The sequence below is a fragment of the Armigeres subalbatus genome, chromosome 2 (assembly GCF_024139115.2).
Source record: "Armigeres subalbatus isolate Guangzhou_Male chromosome 2, GZ_Asu_2, whole genome shotgun sequence".
Taxonomy (NCBI): domain Eukaryota; kingdom Metazoa; phylum Arthropoda; class Insecta; order Diptera; family Culicidae; genus Armigeres; species Armigeres subalbatus.
In genome coordinates this window covers 206,744,453-206,757,940 of record NC_085140.1, presented here as the reverse complement: position 1 = coordinate 206,757,940, position 13,488 = coordinate 206,744,453, and the positions used below count along the sequence as shown (strand labels likewise).

Below are 13,488 nucleotides of genomic sequence, written 5' to 3'. Positions count from 1 at the left end.
TCGATGTCCTTTTCTGACATCACTTCAATCTCGTCCCATGTTATAGTCATACATCCTGAATCCAAAGAGTAGAGGTAGTGACTTTCCCATTCCTCATCCAGAGGACGAAACTCTTGAGATGCTTTATCAGCCTAGACAATGCATCGGCAATGTTTTGATTGCCCGGAACCCGTTGGATTTCATAATCAAAGGGCTGTAGTCTTAATGCCCAACTCTCAGCGCGTGATATCGCCCGCCTTCCTAGACGATGATTCGTATTGAATATGTACTGGATTGCTTCTGCGTCTGTACGTACAATGAAATGTCTCGTCAACAAGTAGTAAGAGAATCTTTCAATACCCCAGACAACTGCAAGTGCTTCCTTTTGTGTCTGGGGATACTTTTTTTCAGGTAGCGACAATGCTTTAGAAGCGCATGCCACGATTCTTGGGACACCATTTCTATCAACTTGCGTAAGCACTGCACCCAGACCAATGGATGAAGCATCTACGAAGAGTTCTATACGATCGCTCAGATTGTAATAGCCGAGTCTCTTAATCGTATTAGCGATATCATTTTTAAGCAAATTGAATTCTTGGTTTTCCTGTTCAGTCCAATAAAATGTCTCGGAACTGGCAAGGTTACGTAGATTTTCAGATTTTGTAGCTCGATGCACAATGAATCTATCCACAAAAGTGATCAGTCCTAGGAAGCTTTTAACTTCCGCACAGTTGCTTGGTTGCCGAAAATTTTTAATTGCTTGGACTTTTTCTTCTTCTATTTCCCAACCGTCCTTAGTTAGACGAAATCCGATAAATGTGACCGACTGGCTTCCAAAGGTGCACTTCTCCTTGTTTAACTTAACATTATGGTTCGCAAGACATGCGAGTACTTTTTGCAGATTTTTGTCATGTTCCTCCTTTGTAGAACCAAATATTAAACAATCATCCAAATAATTTATGCACCCATCGCAATCAGCTAGTACAGTCCTTTGCAACGTCTCCTGAAATATGTCGGGAGCATTGCAAAGACCAAATGGAAGTCTTACACACCGAAACATACCGAATTCGGTGAAAAAGTTGGTCAGATGACGCGATTCTTGATGTAATTCTATATGGAAGTATGCATTCGACAGATCAATCGTAGAAAACCACTTGGCTCCGTCCAGCCTCGCTACTATTTTCTCCAGCGAAGGAATTGGGAAAGGAGTACGTTGTATGACACGATTCGGTCCACGTAAATCGATGACTAGTCGAATGTCATCCTTACCCTTTGGTACAATCAGCATCGACGAACAGAATGATGTATCCATCCCGTCAACAACTCTTTCAATAATATCGGCCGATACTAGGTCCTGCAGTCTCTTTTCCACTAACGGTCTAACAGCAAGAGGTATATTCGTAAACACGTTTCTGCAAGGTGGTTTTGTTCGATCATAAAAGATTTTGACGGGTGGTACGTTAAATTTGGGAAAAATCGCGTTGGAAACAATTGTTGCAATTTCTCCTGCATACGTTTCAATGTGCTCCACTGTTAGTTGAAGCGGAACTTGTAGACCCAACAACAGTACGCTATATCGTGAAGCAGTGGGCCTTCCTAGTAGGGCACGAGTCTCCTTAACCACATAAAACTTTTCTATGTAAGTTGGTCTGTCACTAGATATATAAAGGGGAGCGTGAAATGTAGCCACAACGTTGATGGTACCTTCTGTCGCATATGCCTTGAGGGTTTTATCTGACTTGTACTTAATGTTTAGAATCCCGCTACTGTAGTTTACATCCTCAATCAGCTTCGCGAACATATCCTCAGTAAAAGTATTTACTTGTGCGCCTGAATCTATCATAAAAATGCATTTCATACCTGATACCGTAGCAGCGATGATTGCTTCGTCACTCTTGTTGCTCTGAGCAGTGATGCAAGGACCTGAGATTTGGGCAACTTTGTGGATTGCATTGGGCTGATTCTGTGGAACATTTTTTAACGCAGCCTGGACACCTTTTTCGACCTCGGAAGTATTGCTCGGCGATTTTACCTTCGATTTTAGAAGCATCTGTAGGGAACATAAACCACAAATGGTCATCATGATTGCTACAGTTTTTTCAGGCGTAAAAATTACATATCTGCTTTCTTTTTTTTTCATTTTTATTATACTTTTTTTTTCTTTTTTTTTTAATTACCATTTTTTTTTAAATTATTAACTCAACATTTATGCTATTTGTTATTAATTTTTATCTTTTTCTTTTAGGTTTTAACAATAAAAATGAAGAAATAGTTAATCATCAGGCTCACTTACTGGTTGAACAGCTTCCGTCTCGTCTTTCAATTCATCAATTTTGGCGATCTTCTGTGGCGTACTCTCGAATGACTCTGTTGCTGGTCGCTTCATACCAGAAGCGTTACCTCGTGATCGACATGCTCGTTGGATATGTCCAAGAATTCCGCAATAATTACATTTCTTGTCTTTGTGGCCGCAAGTATGTGCTTCATGATAAATGCTATTACATCGCCAGCATTTATCCCATCGCATTGATCGTGAGGGAAGACCTCGACTAGCATGGAACTGCCTACCTCTGGGTGCTCGAAAACCTCCTCTGGAGCTGTTACCGTAGTTCTGGATTGATCTCTGAGGCATATAATCGAAATGCCGGCTGTTGCTCTTCGGAAATGATGCGCTAACGGATGCAACCATCGTTGGCTCATGAGCTGCGTATTTTTTCTTCACAAATTCTTCATTTAATTTAATTGCTTCGATCTCCCGTACTTTGTCGACGAGGTCTGTGAAACACTGATTTCGGCTCAACATCTTCAGTGAAGCCGTGCGCACTTCTCTATTCGTAGCGTGCTCGGCTACGGTCGCGACAATCTGCTCGAACTCCTTCGTACTATCAAATTCACACAATCGAGCCATTGTCCGACTCGAGTTATGTACGATAAGTCAGATTCATTCGGCTTCTGCGTCAGTAGTGCCAATTTACGCCTCATTAGCATTACGTCAGATCCTGATCCAAAGTATGTCTTAAGCCTGGATATCGCGTTTGTGAATGGAAAGTACTCAGGATTTGGATCTTCCTCCGATGACTTGGTATTTTTGAATATTTCAAGAAGCTGTGCGCCAGCTTTGACCTTGAAAATCCTAAACATTGTGACTTCATCCGCTACTCCGGCTAGCATCATGGAGTCCACTAAAAGGTCTTTCCATGATTCAAACGATTGTCGGTGAATTTCCCCGTCCTCTGTTGGCTTGCACTCTGGGATGCTGACCGAGGCAATGGAGAGCTGATTAATAGACGTGTAAAACCTGGACTCTTCCTGACTTGAAACACCTTGTGCTCTCCGGGTGCTGGAAAAACGATTATCCTGTTCGTATTCAAACCTAGACCCGCCGGCTGGGCTAGCGTTGACTTCTTCATTTATTTGCCTGTTTCGTTCGAGTTCCTCCATCGCTCGTTTGCTTCGTTGGAGTTCTTCCAACAATTGAATGTTCCTTGATTTCTCCGCTGCTAGCTCGCGAGATAATTCCTTCATTTTACTCAACTTCCTCTGTTTATTCGCCGTTGCTGTTGTCGCTTCTCTACATTCCGATGGTGTATCAATAACTTCGATCATTGCTGTTGCGGATTCTTCTCGTCCATTATTCTCGTTGGAGCCTATAGCCATTTCAACTCCCGGTTGGCGTATCGCTTGTTTGCGCTTGTAAACTGATGCCGGTTCATTTTGCCCATTTCTCTCACGTGAATAGGCAATACTCTCAACCGCCGCCTGGCGTGTTGTTTCTGTCTCAATCGTGTTGATCGGTTCAGTTTGCTTGTTCCTTTCTTCAAAAATTGGCTGATGTGTCAAGTACTTCACTGTATAGCTTTTCTTTTGCGTATTCCGCCCGGTGTGTTCTGTAAATCACAACATAAACTTTTAGTTTTTCTAATTCTTTAGTTTAAGATTAATATATTTTTGAAATATTACATTCAGTTGGCCAAATCATAACATAAAATGTACTAGTTGATAGCGTAATATAAAAAAACAGAAATCACAATTTAATGCACTGCGCATCGAACTTTTTTTTTTTTTTTTTTTAATTTTATCGTTTGCGTAGAGAGAAGAATATGTAAATGTAACATTGCTCACATATCCCTTATTTTTTTATATTTTTTTTTAATTGCTCAATTATTTATTATTATTATTTTTTTTATGGGATGCGCTGTGCTGAGACCGCCTCGCTCAGACAGAATTAGGATTCTTGGTTATGAAAAACTTTTTTTTTTTTTTTTTTTTTGTTTGTGCTGAGACCGCATCGCTCATGCACCGATTGTTCCGTAAGTTATATTAACAGTGTTGAGACCGCTTCGCTCACACACAAAATGGAATTTTTATAAAGTTTCCTTTTCTTTTTTTCACATGCCGAGACCGCTTCGCTCAGGCACTGATTGTTCCAAATGGACGCCATTTTTTTCCCAACGCAATTCATTTCGTAGTAAATGTTAACTATTTCTCGACTTTTACTTAATCATATTCACAATTTTCTTGCATTTTACTTTTTCACTAATCGTATTTTATGTTATGTACCTGTAAATAGATTAATTTCCATGTTATACTTACCTACTGGCTTCGCCATGTCGTATCCAGAATTTTCTTTGGCAGGATGGAATAGAATACGCTCCGATCATCTCAACAATCGTACACAGAATGACGCTCCTAGAAAAGGATATCTCTTTTTCTCTTTCATGCCTATTCGAGTGAGACGCAACTCTGCGTTTTGTTGTTTCCTTTTGCATAGGGACGCATTCATGTTGCGTTCTCTTGAGGCCCAGTTGCCAGATTTTGAGATACATATCTTTTTTTTTTTTTAGTATCTTAAATATTATGTAAATAAATTTTATCCCACAATCTTATTTATTTTATTTTTTTTTATTTTTTTGCTGTATCACTACAGTCATCTCCTCCGCTGTCTTGACTTTCACTGCCTGTACTCTCAGCGCCATTCAGATGTTCCTCGTAGTGCTGCTTCCACCTTTCGATCACCACACGTTCGTCCGTCAAGATGCTCCCATCCTTATCCCGGCACATTTCGGCTCGCGGCACGAAGCCTTTGCGGGATGCGTTGAGCTTCTGATAGAACTTGCGTGTATCTTGAGAACGGCACAGCTGTTCCATCTCCTCGCACTCCGCTTCTTCCAGGCGGCGTTTCTTCTCCTGAAAAAGGCGGGTCTGCTGTCTCCGCTTCCGTCTATAACGTTCCACTTTCTGCCGGGTACCTTGCTGCAGCGCGACCGCCCGCGCTGCGTCCTTCTCCTCCAGAATCTGTCTGCACTCTTCGTCGAACCAATCGTTCCGTCGACTTCGACCCATATAAAATCTGTTCGTTCCTGTATCAATTTCAAGTTAATAGTATTTGTTATAAAAGCTCAACTCATTATGGCACGCATGTGAGCTGCAAATAGGCGGCAAACAGGCGCCATGCCTCCGATCGCCATGCTAATCGGTTGGCGCATTGTTTTTTTTTAATATGCTTTAGTCAAATTGAATGATAGCTCAGATTTGAATTGTTGAATAGTAAAATGATTTCAAAAGATTCAAAACTTCTTGGCGCAAGAACGACTCAGACTCGCTCATTTCGTCTACGAATCGGCTGGAGAGCAGAAGTGCGCGAATAAAATACTTACGTTCAGTTCTTGAAAGTTTAAGATTTTGCTTGAGTAATTTTAGTTTAATTTGAAGGTAAAATTAGTGAGTGAGTTTAAAAAAATAAGTGGTGTTAAATGTTCTGTTTTTTTCTTCCTAGTTTAGTGGACCGAGGTCCAATCCATTGCGTTTTCTGCTCAGATAATTTTATTAAAGTGAATTAATACGAAAAAAGGTAATTAAATTTAATTAGGCTGAGCAATTCTTAAAATAATGTGATTTCGTGTTGGACACGCAGCGCCCTGCGCTTTTTTCGTACGGCTGGATTTTCTGTCGCTAATCGGCGGCATTCATCATCTCATCGAGATTCCGTTCGTGGTATTCTACCACGACTTCGTCCGTCGACCGTCCGACCCGTGTGCCCAGCGAAGGCCCGCCTCAAGTAGGTAGCCAAACGGAGGTGAGTGAGGTCGCTAGTCAATCGTAGCGAATATTCCACGTCGGTCGTTAATTGCCGACGGAAAAGTCCTTTACGTTACATTTTCGGACCAGTGTTTAGAGAGTGTAGGTTCGTCTTTCTGCGTGTCGTCAATTGCACGAATCCCGATCCTAACCAAAAGATAAAGGACACACCGCTCCCAGCTCGGTGAACCGCATAGGTACGCGAAGCCGGGTCGTTCGAGTACGTGTGCCTCTATTTGGCGGAGCCGATCGTCCCGGGGAAATCCAGGCCAAGTGCCACATCACTCTCTCCGATCGAAATCGGAAGCTTCCGTTTCAGCCGCCACTCACTCCGCACCTTTAGATCGGCCATATCGTACACGGGTCATCTTCAACGCTGCGCGCCAAATCGCAGTACGGACACGCCGGTGACCGCCATCTTCGAAGTAATCGTCGCAATCATCGAGACAACGAAAACCTCATCGTTCCCGCCAGCACCGAGTCATCAAAATCCTGCGCAGGTACGTGAAGAGTTTTTTATTACATGCACTGCAAAACAATTTGACTTCTACTGGTAATGTAATCAATGAAACTAATGTAAATGCAGATCATGTAATCGTTTTCTCAATGTAATTATGCGTTGAAAATCATGCACATAAACAGAGCATGAATTAAACCGTATAAATACATTACCTTGCCATTATTACTACACTCTGTTGACAACAATACTTAATTCACCATGAAAATTCATTTATAAACCATTAAGTTTACATGATATTATGTGAACCGAAATAAAAGATGGCCACGCTTGCGACGATCTCGGTAGAATGTAAACAAAACAAATAATTCCATCACGGCAGCTGCAAATGCAGCGGGAAACCTCCGTTTTCGACCACAGTCATACCAAAGTGAAGATTTCCCATTACGACTACAAAGCAACATTAATAATGTTTCATGTCATCGGTGTACTTCATCAGGCGTTTACTTAAATCGTTGGAAAAACTTCGAATTCTTGCACTTCATCCAGTCAGATGTTTCCCCTTGACGATGCGCATTGCGCATGCGTTTACACAAAGCATGTAAAGTTACATTACCTAAACAGGACCCGATCACGACGGGTTCGATACTGGTATATTTGAATCGCCATAACTCAGAACCTGTTACTCTTTGGGCAACATTGGTTTCAAGAAGTGAAGACGGTAGAGTGGCATCAGAACGGGCTATCACTCTGCGGACCTGAGTTCGATTCTCATGGTAACCATTTTTTATTTAAATAGGATAAAATAGAACATGTAAATTTAAAACAACACAAAAATTTGAGATGATAAGTGATGTAAAAATAAAATGAAATGTAAATTCCTATCGTTTATCATGCTCCAATTATGTGCATGATATTTGATGTAAATGTACATGATTTGTTCGAACAGTGTGGCCATGCTTGCTCTTTTCCATTCCGTACGTTAAATAGGCGTCCAATGCGAATGAATGATCTAAAATATAGTGTTTGAATTCTTTTATTGGTTGAATTACGTTACGTTTGACGCCAGTTGGCAAATAAAGCATACTCGCTAATCAAATTAAGTTCTAGTTTCGTTTCCTTGTTCGAATGAGTGAACATTCCTTATGACTTCCCTAAAATTCGTACGAATAAAGAGTCATAGTAAGTGCATGCGTTACGAAATTGATTACAAGTATTCCGCGAATCGTTCGAGAACTTCCTTGAGCGAAAAGGTCTCGGGCAAATCGAACACGACCGGTGGCCACCGTTTAGCAAATCCTCGTGAACATTCCCCGAACGGTTACAAAATAAAAAAGTTCCGTGGAAAAAAATACAAAATTTCCATAAATAAGTCTTAGCAATAAACAATTACAAAATTTTCCACGAGATAGTTTTTTTGCACAAAACACTCAATAAAGAGCAATATATGTATGGGTAGTATGGGCAGCAGGGACTATGTCCAAGGGCTTGACGATCCCTCCCCAGGCCATCTGCGAGTTGTGGCGCCTGCCTAGGATGTGGTGGGGTTTGACAGTGGGCTCTGTTAAACCTCTATAAAAAGCTGCATGTATCCGCAAGTAGGCCCCACCAAAGCGACCGTGTGCCGCTCAAAGCGCACAAGCCCAAGTCCTGGTGTTAGGTGGGACGCTAAACATTCCTGACACGACGGCCCTCCGACGAGACAGGACGTTTGCACAGGGCCAATAAGCCGCCTAGAAAACCAATCATCACGAACAATATAAGAGATAATGCGACTCGATATAATCGGCAAAGACCTAGGCGACGAATACAGGATCACGATTGGCAGCTTGGAACATGGAATTGCAAGTCGCTAGGTTTCGCAGGTTGCGACAGGATGATCTACGATGAATTAGGAAGAAAGGAAATGTATAGACCGGTCATCGGACCGGATAGTCTGCACACCGTATCGAATGACAACGGCCAACGATGCATAAACTTCGCAGCCTCCCGCGGAATGGTAGTCCGAAGCACCTTCTTTCCCCCCAAAAATATCCACAAGGCCACATGGAGATCACCTGACCAAGAAATGGAAAACCAAATCGACCACGTTCTTATCGACGGTAAATTCTTCTCCGACATCACGAACGTCCGCACTTACCGCAGTGCGAATATTGAATCCCACCACTGCCTCGTTGCAGTATGCCTACGCTCAAAACTCTCGACGGAAGAGCAGCTAGGCGCAGCGTCTCTTGAAGATGGCTGGAGAGATATTCGATCTGCCATAGGAAGCACCGCAACCACTGCACTTGGCACCGTGCCCCGGATCAGAGAAACGACTGGTATGACGGCGAATGTGAGCAGTTAGTAGAAGAGAAGAATGCAGCATGGGCGAGATTGCTGCAACACCGCACGAGGGCGAACGAGGAACGATATAAACAGGCGCGAAACAGACAAAACTCGATTTTCCGGAGGAAAAAGCGTCAGCTGGAAGATCGAGACCGCGAAGAGACGGAGCAACTGTACCGCGCCAATAACACAAGAAAGTTCTATGAGAAGTTAAACTGTTCACGTAAGGGCCACGTGCCACAGCCTGATATGTGTAAGGACATAAACGGGAACCTTCTTACGAACGAGCGCGAGGTGATCCAAATGTGGCGGCAGCACTTCGAAGAGCACCTGAATGGCGATGTGGCAGACGAAGATGACGGTATGGTGATGGACCTGGGAGAACGCGTGCAGGACACAACTCTACCGGCTCCGGAGCTCCAGGAAATCCAGGAGGAGATTGGCCGGCTGAAAAATAACAAAGCCCCTGGGGTTGACCAACTACCAGGAGAGCTATTTAAACACGGTGGTGAGGCACTGGCTAGAGCGCTGCACTGGGTCATTACCAAGATTTGGGAGGAGGAAGTTTTGCCGCAGGAGTGGATGGAAGGTGTCGTGTGTCCCATCTACAAAAAGGGCGATAAGCTGGATTGTAGCAACTACCACGCAATTCTTCTTTTTTATTGGCATTACATCCCTTACTGGAACATTGCCACCTCGCAGCTAAAAAGGGCCCCAATTTTTGTTATTGAAGGTTGTTGTTTTTGAATCGAACGTTTCTGTCGCAGGCTTTTCAACTCCGTTTTCGTTTGTGAATTTCGCATTGTTTTTCGACAAAAATATCGTTTCTAACCATACTCGTCTGTTAATCTCTTCGTGTTGCAACGTTTTTGCCTTTCTCGTACAACAAAGTTGTACCGAAAGGCTATTATTTCACTACGAAAACGAACTTTTTATAAAAGCCTCGGAGACCCATAGTGTTATATACCATTCGACTCAGCTCGACGAGCTGAGCAAATGTCTGTCTGTCCGTGTGTATGTATGTGTGTATGTGTGTGCACAAAAGCTAAGAAAAAAATTAGACAACTTTTATTATAGTAATCGTCAATCGATTTTCATTCGCAGGCAGAAGCCTAGTTGATCACTATTGAATTTGATAACGACCGACCGTTGGAAAATGGTTCATCGAATCATATTAGCACCATATAAGGTTGGTGTCTTGGCTAAATGCGAGAAAGGCAGTATCACTACTCGGTGAATTATGTTGGGTTTTTGGTGCTGGAATTGAGAAATTCCTAAAATTCTGCCGATAAGATGTCCGAAACCAAACCAGAATTATCGAAGAAAGCTGATGTGTATTGCAAAACATGCAGTTATTGCATATACACAGAGTTGGGATTGTATATCATGTGTAATGGACCGTGCAGCAATTATTTTCATATTTCGTGCATCGGTATGTGTAGAGAACAACAGCGATACTTATCCCGGGGACTACTTTGGATGTGTTCTGAATGTTCAACTGCTTTCTGCGAATGGAAAGATGCTCTACGAGAATCGCCATCTACTACTAATATGGCCAAAATTCACTCCGACATTACCGAGTTTTTTTTATCTTTATTAAGGTGTTTTTTACCCTTCTTACATCCTAAGAAGGGTATAAAGATCGCTTGAAAAACCGACTTTTTATCCGAGGCTCGGAGACCCAAGTCGTATATATGTGTGTGCGTGTGTGCGTATGTGTGTGCGTTACAAAAATGTCACATCAAGATCTCAGCCGTCCATGGACCGATTTGCACGATTTTAACACTCAACGAAAGCTATGACTTTGTCATTGTACAAGTTTTTTTTTTTTTACAATCGGACATTTGGTTCCAGAGATATGTGAGAAATACGAACATGAAGTGTATTTTCAGAAAAATAACTAAATAATGTCACATGAATATCTCAGCCGTCTGTAAACCAATTTGCATGATTTTATCTTTAAACGAAAGCTATGACTTTGCCATTGAACCCATTGTATTTTGTTTTTGCAATAAGACATTGGGTTCCGGAGATATCTTTGAAATACGAACATAAAGCATTAGACGTATCAACTTCACACATTGGTAAAATATGTCCCATCAAGATCTCAGTCGTCCTTGGACCGATTTGTGCGATTTTATCTTTAAACGAAAGCTATGTTTTGTCAATGGACCCATTAATTTTTTTCTGCAATCGGAAATTCGGTTTCAGAGATATCTGTGAAATACGAATATGAGACATATTTTCAGACTACTAATGAAGAGTTGTCACACCAATATCTCAGCCGTCTATGACCCGATTTGAACTCTTTTGGGCTTAAACAGAAGCTGTAATATTGCCATTTAAGGCGGCAAATCAAATCTGCAGTCTTTTTGTATTTTTTAAAAATTGTTAAATTTCCAGAAATATCACTATTTCATTTTGAAAGCGATAAAAGCATGATAATATCAGTTATTTGTTATTCAATTGAAGGTCATATGCATAGAAATTGTAATATGCACTGGGCACACACAAACATTCAAAAGTGTAAGAAGGGTTGCGTTCACTGTAGGTGGATTAAGTCGGGTTTTAATCTACAGATTAAGTTCAACACCGACAATACCGAGTTGAAAGCTCAGGTTTTATTTATTGTCGACTCGCTGCATCGAACCACCCCTGCATGCCATTTAGGAGTGTGCATTATTTATACAACTTTATGAACCTGAGAGAGGCTTTCAAGTTCCTTGACTTGTTCAACAATATTTGCTCAAGATCTCAAGATCTTGTAAGGGATCGAAATGAACCGCTAGTCGTATAGGTCCTGTTCAGCGCATCGTCATGAAGGTATTCGCAACGCTTTCTCCATATAATGCAATCCAGCTCTTCGAATTCACAGAAAAGTGATAATACATTGATCGCAAATCTTCGAATTCCGATGTTATACCTTGAAATATTTTTTTCAATACTTTGACTTTCACTGTTCACAAACAGCATAGGCTTAAGCTGAAGCATTGTTATTACACTTACGACAATTATTTTATTTGACGTGAACTACGTCTAAGGGGAAGGCTCAGATTCAGGGTGTAAAATGAGAATTTCAAAATTAAGGACCGTCACGAAATCATGTAAGATTTGGAACGTTAATACGTCCTTGATCTTTCGATGGATTTTAAAGGTTTATATATGAACCGATCTACAAACTCTCCACCAATTTGCCAGTGGTATTGAAACTTTTGATTATCAGCGTTAAACTATTGAAATTTTTAGTTCTTTCATACATCGTGTATTCCCTAAACAGCACATTCCAACCTTGGTAATTGCCTACTTTTAGGATATTACCAATGATTGAACTGGGGTGGTCCATCTGCTAGATAGTGGGGTCCCTACTCCCTCACAGCGTGGGAGGTGCTGCTTAACCTTCCTAATGCACAATGTGGTAATACACAATGTGCATTGGGGTCCATTTGGAACCAAGATTTCATCACGATCAAAAAACTCAAATTTCAACCGATTTTCGATCTCTAGGCACCAAACGAAATCTGTAGGTCATGGGGTGATTCATCCAAATTGACCACTCTAGTCCCCGGGGAACCTGTACTAAAGACGTACTGTTTGAGCTTCTTAATTTGGCACCAAATTTTCGTGTTTCGTGTTATGAAACATAAAATTGCTTGCAAATATGTGATCTGATGATCCCAACTGTATCATGTATATGCCATTTCTGGGGAAATTTATCCCTCTAGCGGTCATCGGAAAGCCCTCTGGAAGATCCGAGATATCCGTAAAATGGCCAATTCTAAAAGTTCATTCTGGCACATTGTAGGTGCAATCAATAGTGAAGTCTTTAGTGACCTACAAATGCCCCAGGAACAGTCATCCGGAAAATCCGTAAAAATTTCCAGTTCCAAAAATTCATCAAAATTCCCAGCGCTTCGCGATTTTTTTGAAACCATTCATACCGGCGAATTGTGTGTGTAATCAATAGTGAAAGTCTTCGGTGATCCCAAAAAGCTCAAAAGTAAAACAGATTATAAGATAATTCATTTGATTGCCTATGGCACTGGTTTGAGCATGAGCCTACTTTTTCATTCCAACGAAATGGGTGCTTTAATGAACATTATGCAACTCAAATGGGTTGCATAATATTCATTATAGTTCTGTGTTCAAATAGTGTTCAAATAGTGTATTCTCTGCGTCGCGTAATAAATGAAATAGTTTGATGGACATGACATCAAACATTTCCAAAAGCATGTACATACAAAAAAGCGTGTGCAACTTGTTGCAAAACTCGATTTTTTCAGCACTCGTAGTGTTTATCCAACTCGGCAGGCCTCGTTCGATAAACGTACGACTTGTGCTGAAAAAATCAAAAATGTATGTAGTTCGTAGGGACGGAGAAAAGGGACATGGAAGATATATCGAGATATAGAACATCAAGATGTAGAGTGTCGACGGTAATTGGTGCGCGATCGGTGCAGAACATACTCGCGAAGTACTGAATCGTGAGAAAATCAATTTAACATGTAAAAGAATTACATAAATATCAATCGTGAGCAACAATCCGATCGCTTCGGAACAATAACTGCCGTACATATTAGGAAATGTTCTATGAAGTCTTCGGGTTGGCTATATTTAAATATTTAATGGGCCGCCACACAAAACGATCT

At 41.4% G+C, this 13,488-nt stretch overlaps 1 protein-coding gene across 1 annotated transcript; it reads right to left on the bottom strand.

The window, feature by feature from the left end:
* Window positions 1-2,103: 2,103 nt before the first annotated feature.
* On the bottom strand, window positions 2,104-4,689 carry LOC134215801 (uncharacterized). Its single transcript, XM_062694914.1, has 2 exons — window positions 4,573-4,689; window positions 2,104-3,866 (listed from the first exon to the last, which is right to left on the bottom strand). Exon 2 carries the CDS (start codon window positions 2,885-2,887, stop codon window positions 2,252-2,254), a length of 636 nt encoding a protein of 211 aa, XP_062550898.1. The 5' UTR covers window positions 2,888-3,866; window positions 4,573-4,689; the 3' UTR covers window positions 2,104-2,251.
* Window positions 4,690-13,488: the final 8,799 nt, after the last annotated feature.